At 31.8% G+C, this 11136-nt stretch overlaps 1 protein-coding gene across 1 annotated transcript; it reads right to left on the minus strand.

The window, feature by feature from the left end:
• Positions 1 to 223: 223 nt before the first annotated feature.
• LOC106678953 (alpha-L-fucosidase) lies at positions 224 to 9904 on the minus strand (the record flags this gene model as incomplete). Its single annotated transcript, XM_067045536.1, is given in 9 exon segments — positions 224 to 365; positions 925 to 1090; positions 4944 to 5084; positions 5504 to 5705; positions 6589 to 6749; positions 8356 to 8462; positions 8534 to 8693; positions 8856 to 9118; positions 9826 to 9904. Coding segments are annotated over 8 exon segments (1308 nt in total), but the record flags the coding sequence as incomplete, so codon positions are not given.
• Positions 9905 to 11136: the final 1232 nt, after the last annotated feature.

An 11136-nucleotide genomic window follows, 5' to 3' on the forward strand; every position in this document is an offset into this window, starting at 1 on the left:
TGGGGCGAAACGTTGGAAAATAAATAGTTGTAAACTATTTTTATTTCTCTTTTGACCGCAACCCTGACCATCTCCCTATACATAAATTATAAATGTATATATTGTATATATACATAAATATAGAATATATAAATATACACCAGTTGCATATAATTTCCTTAAATTGTGTTAAATAATATAAACCAGATAATATATTACAATTAAGAACTAGTATTTATTTCACCTTTATTTTAACGTCAGGTAGTCCCAGCATAGAGATTTCAGAATCTTCTGTTTTTTTAAGACAAGATAAATACAAGAACCCTGTTTTGGGCCACCTTAGGATTATTATGTATAATTCCTTTCCATCATTTTTAGTTGTATACCTGTGTATTCCAAAAAATATTAAAGAGATAAAATGGTATTAATAAGATAATAATAATGATAAAATAATAAGTAGTTTCATTTAAAAATATTATATGATAATTTTATGAACAAAGTCTGTAAGAATTGCTTTGTCTTTGGCATAAGTAACTTTCAAAATGACAGAATTGGTAGGTATATTATAGTATATGTTTTGTACAGTAGTAAAGTAAGTACTGAACCTTGGGGTACTCTTAGTGAGATAGGCCTTATAAAACATAGCTCTGATCTGTACTGGATAGAGAAAATCTGGTTGAAAGAATTAAACCAGTTACACTTCTCATCTGTAATAGTCTCTTGTTATTAAGGTCTAGACTATACAAGTTAAAGATCTGTTAGGGGCTTGACTACAGAGCAAGGTTGACAAAATAAAATTAACACTTGTAATGTACATGGTATTCATGTTAGTTAGGTTCTTCACATTTAAAACTTCATTCCATATTATTTTTTAATAATGAAACATAAGCTAGGGCTCTTATGTGATAAAAATTATGTGTTTCTTTTATCATTTTTAAAACTTACCAAACAGATGGATGGTTAGTATCATTTTGACAGACATTCCAAGCAGATGATTCATATATTGCGTCACCATTGACTTTCAACCATTTCCCTACATCTATTAATCGTTCTTGATATATTTGACTGATTTTACCATATTTTGTTGGGCCGATATTCATTAACACATTACCTATGTTAGTGAGATGACATTTGATTAATAAATCACCTGAACTGTAACTTCATGATATGTTTCAATAAACTATTTAAATGAGCATTTCCAAACCAGAGTTCCAAGGACCTCATAATACAAAAAACCTAAATATTTGTTATTACCTAAAAATTAAATAATTATTTTCAAAAAAGAACAAGAGATTAATTTATTAATAGTAAGCTTGAATTATTCCATTTCAAATTAACCAATGGTCAGGAACTTTCAGAAAGTCAATGAATGATTTTTTGTACACATGTACTATTATCATTTATGATAAAAAAAAAAAAAAAATTGAAATAATTATTTCTAAAAATTTAAAATATAAAGTTTACTTTAATAAATAAAAACTTTTTATTTTATTTGTAACAATCTATTTTTTACATATAATATTTTTCTCCAATCATTCTGATTGATAGTTAACAATTTAAAAATGAATCACACTAATGAAAATCGAGCCTGATTAAATCATTAACCTAAACCAAGTCTGATAGTGAAAATTAGGCACATGATATCTTGTGCTAATAATATACTAACAATTGAGAAGAGGAGGTGTGGTGCAGAATAGCTATAACATTATGAGGGTTATCAGCTCATCTTCCTCTCTGAACTCAAGTTCAAATTAAAATTATTATTCTTCTTTTTCTTCCTCCTCAGTGCCTCTCAGCGTGGAGGTGCCTTGATTCAAGCGTTCCATCTGTCCCTGTCCCTTGCCAATGCCCTCATGGAAAGATGTTGTCCTCTCTTCTCTCCCAGTCTAGCCACATTTTCCTGGCACAATATCCTTGGCTTACCTCTTGGTCTTTTGCCAGTTGGTTTAGTTTCAAAGAATTTCCATGGTCCACGGTCTTCATCCATTCACCATATATGTCCAAACCACTTCAACTCCCTCTTTCCTAGAATTTCAGTTAGTGGTTTCACCCCTAGCTCCTCTCTTATTCTTGCATTCTTGAAGTGTTCCCTTTGTATTCGGTTGGCTACTTTTCTGAGATATTTCATTTCTGAGGCGGTGATTCAGTTCCTCAATCTATCAAGAAAGACCCAGCTCTCACTTTCGCATAGTAGGGTGGGATGGTAAATTGCATTAAAAAAATGAAGTTTTGCTTTTCTCTCTACTTCACACTTCCCAACAACTGTATTGCAGATCTGGTAATAAATGATATTTACTTTTTTAATCCTATTAGATATTTCTTGTTGAATTTTACCATCTCTGCTAATAACTGTACCTAGATACGTGGAATCTTCTGCTGCCTCTATGATTAGTCCTCTGTAAGTAATCTGCACATCTCCCGGCCCTTGTCCTGACTGAATGACTTTGCACTTACTTGTATTTATCATCATGCCTTTTCTCTCCAGCTCCGCTTCCCTTTCCACTACAGCTTGCTGAAGATTCTAGACAGAGTCCACTATGAGCACAATATCATCGGTAAAGAGAAGTGTCTGTGGAAGTACTGTTCTCAAGTTCCATTTCCCTACTTCTGTCCTTCTTTTACATATTTTCAATACCTCGTCCATCAGAACAATAAAGAGAAGAGGGCTGAGACTATCTCTCTGTTTGACACCTCTCTTCATATCAAAGCTCCCAGACTCCTTTCCATTTATCCTGACTTTACCCTTTGAGCTCTCATACAAAGATTTTATAGCTTCTATAAGTTCTAAAGTTTCGATTCTTGGGATTAAATCAAAAGCGGCTTATAGATTTAAAAAAGGTAAATATACATTTTTATTCCTATCCTAAGCCTTTTCCATGATGGTCCTCAGTGAAAATATTTGGTCCTGGGTCTGTCTAAAAGACCTGAATGCGACTTGCTCTTCTTCAAGATCCTTTTCTACTACTTCTCTGAGTCTCTTCTTGAGGACTAATGTATATAACTTATGGACCACTTGCATTTCAGGGTTTTTATCTTTTTTCCGAAGATTTTGATATAGTCACTTTGTAGGGCACTTCCTTTTAGTCTCTCTTACAACTATTTTTGCTTCCCTCCTCCATCAGATGTATAGTTCCCAAGTTTGATCGTTTTGCTGATTAAATATCCCTACCACGCAATTTTCTTCCTCTGTACAGCTGCCTTCACCCTTTCACTCCACCATTCTGATCTTTTCACCTTGGAGGAATATTTCTTTATGCCACATACCAATGTCCCGACTTTCAGGATTCTATCTTTGATTTTTTTCCACATCTCATCTATTGGTGCATCAAGGTTAATTTCCCGCAGTCTGCATGCATTTCTTGAAATTGTGGATTCTGGAACTGTAAAATATCCATTCTTTTAAATTGCCTTATTAGTATTTTCTGAGGCTTCAAAATTTGTGTATCCTCGATGAGCATCATATTGTCTGAGCCGATTTCCTCTCCTCTGATGACTTTTACATCCAAGAAGAGTCTTCCGATGTTTCTGCTATAGAGGAATGCTGTTAGCATTCAATTTTTAGGCACTAAAAATAATCTTATGGACTTTCTTCTGGAGAAATAGAGAGTTCCCAATCAGTAGGTCAACACAAAAATCTATCAGCCTCTGACCATTGGTATTTTTGGCTTCCTCGACTCGATGTTTATACATCACTCCATTAGATCGGTGGAAATCATTTCCTGTCCTTGCATAATAATCACCCATAATAATCTCTCTATGCTTATTTTGTGCCTCAAAAACTTCTGTTTCTAATTCAGCTTAAATTGTTCTTTATCGAGAATGTCTGCACCCTCTGTAGGGGTGTATATCTGAATAAAAACTAAATGCTTTGATGATATTTCGGTATGCATAGTTATTATCCTAGAAGATACCGGTTCCATTCTTCAACCTAAGCAAAGATGTTATCTTTCATTTTAATATCTACTCCTTTCTTTGCTCTGGTATCCTTCAGGACTCCTGAATACATCTAGGTATGGTCCCTGGGCAGCCTTAGCTCTCTATCACCTTTTTTCTTCACTTCACTAATGCCTAGGATGTCCACGTGGTACGCCATCATCTCTGTAGATATCTCTTCCTCCTTTCCTGTGTCTTTATGTCCCATGTAGCCAGTTGTATTTCCTTTTGAGTGCCATGATGGTTTCCATCCTGTCCGAGGCCACTTAACAAACTCTGAATCATTAGAAATATTTTTCAGGTGATTAGCGCCATTACCTCGGAACAACTGGCCTTCTGATTATATTTATATCCCCTCAGAGGAAAAGTAGCTAGGCTATATCCCCCAGAATTGGGTACCTGTTTGTCCACGGGTCCTTATTCCTTATATTCAGACCACCCCTCCTAGGAGGGATCCCTCAATCCGCAATCCAGAGGGACACGCTCCCTTGCGGGCAGGTTCCGCTGAGAGCAAACTAAAACTCAATTGAACAATATCAAAGCATAGCATGTGTAAGTTATTCCCTGAAAATGGGCTAATAGTTAGATTTAAAGTTTTAAAATAATTTTTATGAACAACTTTTGAAGAGTAAAAAAATCCTAAATAAGAATAAATTAAATGGAATTTTGTAAATAATTTCTTACTAATTACTGATTCTTTTATGTTAAACTAATTGCTTTATAAATTACTAAAAACATTTTTTTTTTCAGGTTTACACTAAGGAGTAATGGATGTGACAGCCATGTGGGTTAGGGCATAGGTCCCAGGGCACTCATTCCAGAATTTTGTGGGTTCCATTCCCACCTGGGGTAGTTAATAATTGTATTTCAGCAGTCCTGAAAAATTAATCTTGACACTCCCACGTTGGTTAGTACACAGTGACAACTCTGGTAGCCATCAGGAGTTGGTAAAAAGGACCTGGAGGCCCACTTGCCGAACTAGTTCCCCTCACCAAATACTAATATAGTGGAGTACAACTACTACCACATACCACCAAATGCGACTGTTTGAACCAGTGTGTCAATCAGCTGCTGTGTTGTCAGATAATCATTTAAATTACTTAATCTGCTGTAGCCCCAACTTCCTTTATCAATTGATAAAGCATTCTCCCATTTTCGTTCCAATAGTTTTCCTAAAAGAGACATGATCTTATTTAAAATTTGATACTTTCAGAGTAAATAAAAATTGTTTTTAAAGTTTCATAAATAAATATTCTCATATTTTTGTTTCTTATTGCTCTTCCTTAAGATAGGCTCTTTTTCAACTAATTCCTTGAACATATTTTCCATTTTATGAAACCATCTTCTAGATTAATAAAGAAAATCACATGGTAACCTGCAATAGCACTTTTTTAAGTGATGCGAATACATAAGTGCTAAAGCAAATAACAATCTTAATGGATCAAATGTCTTTTCTTTTTTTTTCTTTTTTTTTTTTTCAGAAAATCAGAACAAGAAATAGTTGATCAATATTTTCCATAAAAGTACTTTCAATTAGATAAAAAAAAAAAAAAAACTTTAAAAAAAAATTAAACCTTAATAATTCTGGTACCTGGAGCAAAACGATCTGCACAAGTAAAGTATCCTCCATGTTTACACAATGTTTCTTTACCCCAACGATCATTGACTACCACAGTTCTTCTCACTGGGCTTTCATTGTACAACCAAGCCAAGAATTCTTCTGCTTTCCAATATTTACTAGGTGCTTCCCATTCTCCATCAGACCAGATTACTTCAGGTTTGTATCTATCGACCTATGTATTGTATAAAATAGTAATAGGTTATCTAATTGTAACCCACTAGTGTTTATTTTAATAATCAAGAACAAATTATACTTTGAATGTTAATATGATTCTAAGTATATGGTGAAAATTTGCTATATATTATACTATTCAATAATAAAACATCTAAAGTTTGAATTATTGTGATATGATCTTAAATTTAAATATCTAGTATCCTGTATCAGATCTAATTAATCTGCCCTCGTTAGTTAATTGTTCCTAACTGAATTTTGATGATTTTTAGAATAGCCAAGTTTTATATCTTTTTTTTTGGGTGCTGCAGAGCTTTCTTATTTTGACTTAAATTTCAAATATAAGTAAGCTCGGTATGGAGCCAATAGGTTATTTTAAGTTAGAACAACTGATAAAAGACATCACCGTGTTCAGATCTTTGAAAAACAAAAATTGTAATTTCACAGATATAACTATTTAATCAAGGATTAAAGTATTATTCTATTAGTATTCTATTTATTTAATGTTTTAGAACATCAGTCACTTCTGTTAATAAATACATAAATACATTAATGCATTCTTAAAGTGATAAAATCAATGTTTAGATTTGCTATAAAACAATTTAATATCTATTTGTTATATCACCATGAAAAAGTGAGATAGCTCACAATAAGACTCGGAATTCCTAGATCCTAATTTCTGGTTAGGGCTGAGCAAAAAATTTATTTTATTTTCTACAAATCATGAATAGATAATGAAGAAAAAAACATTATCATATGCATTATAGTATTTTTAACTCTAATTAGAATCTAATATTGTATTAATTAGATGATGTACATCAAAGTCGTCATAAATTATTTATTAAAAAATGTTAGTATCTTATTTTATAAATCAAAATACTTACTAGCTCCCTCATTTCAGGTAAAATTTTATAGTCCACAAAGGTTTGTGTAGTAAAATTATTAGTCTTATCAGCCAGGTAAAGTGGATGGAACCATTCATATAGTGAATAATAGAAACCAAATTTCAGTTTTGTTTTTTCACGTATAGTTTTGGCGAGCTCAGCTAAAAACATAATGATAATAACACATTCATTCTGAAAATTTTAGTAATACAATATAGATATTTTTAGAAAAATGGTAGAAGAACCTTTAATCAGTTAAATTAAGATATCTCAGGTTACTTATCTTATTTTTCCATGTCATTAAACTAGAGGAGAGGAAAACTAATTACCTCATAGTTCTAAATAATTTTAACAGGGTTTTAACATTTCAGGCTCATAAATTTTCCTTCATCATTCTAAACAAGTTAATAGTAATTATTGTAGCAAAATTTCCACACCTTTTGGATAAAGCTTGATATTTAAAAAAAAACATTGCTTAATTTATTTTAAATAATTCATCTTGATGTATTTATGATGTACTATGAAGTAATTTTTGGGTCATGGCTCTTTTTCTTAAGGCTTCCTTTAGTTATTAAAAAAAGAAAAAGAGTGTACTTTTCATACCACAATTTATTTCCACCATCAAAATGTGAGGCCAGAATCTGAAGCATTTTAAAAGAGAGGTCTGGCCCCCTTTATGAACCAAGCACACAACCAACTATGTCCTGAAGGCCTAAATGTCAGCTGAAATGCTGAGGAGTAAATCCCAAAAGAATATAAGAATCTATCTCTTCGCTGAGAGTAACTCGGCTTATCCTCATCAAAGATAGGAATTCATACACTATAAAGCCTTTGTATATGAATGGAAGGTAAGAGTTTTAGAAATCTATAAGATAGTGTTATCAAACTGCATTGTCCAAGAGCCAAGATGAAATTTGGTGACTTATTTGAAGATATTTAGTCCTACATCCACAAAATACCTCCTTTTTCTTTCAATTTCCACTTGTCTGCCAACTCAAAGTAAAGGTGTTTTCAAATGGCACTCTTGGAAAAATGGTAATAAATATGTAATAATCATATTATTTGAAAATTATATGTTTCAAGTACAGATACAACTGTACACCTCCTACATATCTAAAAAAAACTTAGCTGAAATTATAAAAAAAAAAAAAAATTGCACCAGCAAATAAAATTCAAAGTCCACATTTTTTTCACTTAACAGTGCACTTTTCGTAGATGATTTGTTCTAAGCACACTGAAAACAACACATAAAACTTTAGCAGACAAATTTGTCTTGAACATGGAAGGTGTATGTATCTAGTGTTCTTAAAGCAGATCATATTCAAAAAGTGCTCTCCTACCAGAAAAAAAAGAAAGTGTAGGTTTTGAATTTTGTCTACCAATGGGATGCTCTCTCCTAATTTCAGCAAAGTTGTTAGAGATTGAAGGATAGAAAGAAGGGATTGTAGTTCCATGTATACATGAAATAAATCATATGTGAATAGTGCTCAGTTGCAAGAAAAAGAGTGGATTTTGAATTTTATTAGCTGGTACAATTGTCCCTTCTAATTTCGGCAGACTAAAGTTTTCTAGTATCTAGATGTACAGATTCATGAGTACTTAAAGTGAATCATCTTCATATTAATGGGCACCATTTTTAAATGTCCCTATGTAAAATTATATTAAGAACTTAAAGTTTTTTTTTCAAATAAGACACAAAATTTACCCTCAGTTCAAATTGACAAGAGGCATTTTAGACTATATTTCCAAATAAAGAAAATTCCTCACCATTAATATCTTTATGTGGACCTACAGCAACTGAATTCCAACTATAAGAATAGTTTGAAGGCCACATTGCATAGCCATCATGATGCTTACTAGTAAATACAACATATCTAAAAGTAAATAATAAATATAAAAAAAGAAGCTGACCAATTATAAAATAAACATATTGCTCAAAACTCACTTTGCACCAGATGCTTCTATAAGAGATGCCCATTCTGCTGGATCAAATAATTCTATAGTAAAATGAGTTGCAAAGTCTTCGTAACTAAAACCTGGTTTGTAATTAGCAGTCATATAATTTGATATTCTTCCTTGTGCTTTTGGGTTCGGTGATGGTTTCCCTTAGAAAATTGATCTCTTTAAATTTTTGTGAATTGAAATTTATACAATTTACAATATGTACTTAACTGAATATGCCCAGCAACTTTCTAAATCTAAATTTCCAATATTGAGAATCATTACTTAATATTATCTCTTAAAATATACTGACTATAAAAGCTTACCTTTCCAATGCATCCAGAACCACTCTGAACCGAAGCTGGGAACAGAATATACACCCCAGTGTATGAAGACTCCTATCTTTGCTTTGTCAAACCAATCAGGAAGAGGTCTTGTTTCCAGACTGGACCACTTGGGTTCGTAATATTTTGGTTCATTAGAAGCTATAATATTGGAACAAGTTATGACATAGAAGCAGCAGCAAAGCACCGCAAGCAACACTTCTCTTTTCATGGCTTCAAATCAATCATAATATAAGAACTGCTATCTTGAAAAGAAAATTATAACAGAAATGAACAATATTGATTGAAATATGTCAAAAGTATCACTCAAGAATAAATTAAAAATTTGTCAGTAAGTATTTAGAATCCTAAAATAATTAATATCAATAATAGAATAAATTAAATAATATTAGAAAAAGTAAATTGGTCAGATAAACTAAAAAATAGGTTGATAAACTAAAATGTATTTGACAAAGGCAGAATATCAGCAAATTTTTTACATTGTGACTGTGATCTTTAGATTATTCATTTGCTTATGAAAATCCGAGCACAACGCTAGTGCCATTAAACAATAACAATACATATCTTGGGAAATAATGATCAAGATGAATACACTATTGTCCAGCCTTTCTTTTCTTTTAGTGCCATGTTCAATCTGGTACAGTTATTTCTATTGTATTCCCACTACAAAATGATAATTTGCAAACTGATCTTAAATTAGATAATGGAAGAATGTCTAAGTAAATGCAACAGCACACTTAATTAAACCGTTTATTAATGTGATAAAACCAGACCTTTTAATATTTTAAAATAAATTAAGACGGATTTTGTATTCTGACATTTTGAATCATCTTATCTTTATAGCTCTGAAATAGACTTTATATAATTGTTGATATATCTGCGGGTTTGTATTAAGTAGTTCAAAGACAAAATATTAAGGAAATATAACAGTACTACAATGCATTCAACTTACAGAGCATTACTGACCGCCTGAAGAAGCAACCAGTATAGAGACTTCAAAGGTGTGCAGTCCTACTTATATTGTTCTAGTGGGCATTATCTTGATTAAGCTATTAACAGGTTTCGCTAGGTGGGATTATTCACGGGTCTATCGAGTCAAACAGCCAAACCAAACCAAAGGTTTATTACATAAAAAACAATTGTGATTACTCAAATTAGCTTAGAATGCTCAAATATTTTTTATGAGAAGATGGTTGGAGTACGGTAAGCAGAACTTATTTGTGTATCATTATAGTACAAGAGCCGGCTGGAAAAAAAAATAGTTTTTCTCTCCAATTTTTTATTACTTTAATGAAACCAACGTATACTACTCAAAATTGGTGAGTTTTCTTAGTATAGTTTGGAGAATACAAAATGGCGGCTGTTTCAGAACGTTAAAAAAAATATTTTTCATTCGGAGCTCCATATCTTTGAGACAATCTACAACACTAGAAAACCTAATTGAACATTCTTTAAAGTAGAGTAAATTTTGTAAAATATAAGCCCTAACAGAGCTGTTTACGTTCTATAGTTTCCGAGACACAGCTTTTTCAAATGCAACATTTCATAAAAAAATTTACAAAAAATCAGTGGTTAATTGATAGTGAATTAATTGTGGGAAATCTTTATCTCAGAAAACATAAGACATACAGATGTCTATTAGCACTCATATTAAAGCTAGTTTAATGTCCTATAAAGTAGTTATGACGTTTAACTTCGTATGAGCGGTAGTTTTCATGATATTTGCTAAAATGAATTGATTTCTAGTTGTTTGTAGAAAATTGTATGTGCAAAATTCATATTCATATGCAAATATCATAAAAACTACTACACCTACGAAGATAGACGCTATAAACTACTTTATATAATATTAAACTCGCTTAATTGTGAGTTCTGGCAGATATTTGTACGTCAAATGATTACTGAGATATATTTTTTCAAAAATCTTGTCCGAACAACTAGAAATCAACATTTAGTGAGTATAATTTGGCAAATATGAAAATTAAAACTCCTACGAAGTTAAACGTCATAACAACTTTATAGCATATTGAACTAGCTTAAATGTGAGTGCTAATAGACATCTACAAGTCTCTTGGTTTCTGAGATATGTGTAGATTTCCCAAAATAAATGGACGAAGTACTAATTTTTTTTTACAATTTTTATAAAACGTAACTTTTTAAAAAGTAACATAACTTTATCATGAGAACTATTGAAGGTAAATAGCTCTATTAGGGCTCATATATTAACTACTTTAAATGATGTTCTGTTAGATTTTCTAGTGTT

This window comes from Halyomorpha halys, unplaced genomic scaffold (genome assembly GCF_000696795.3).
Source record: "Halyomorpha halys isolate HHAL.00 unplaced genomic scaffold, Hhal_1.1 Scaffold170.1, whole genome shotgun sequence".
Taxonomy (NCBI): domain Eukaryota; kingdom Metazoa; phylum Arthropoda; class Insecta; order Hemiptera; family Pentatomidae; genus Halyomorpha; species Halyomorpha halys.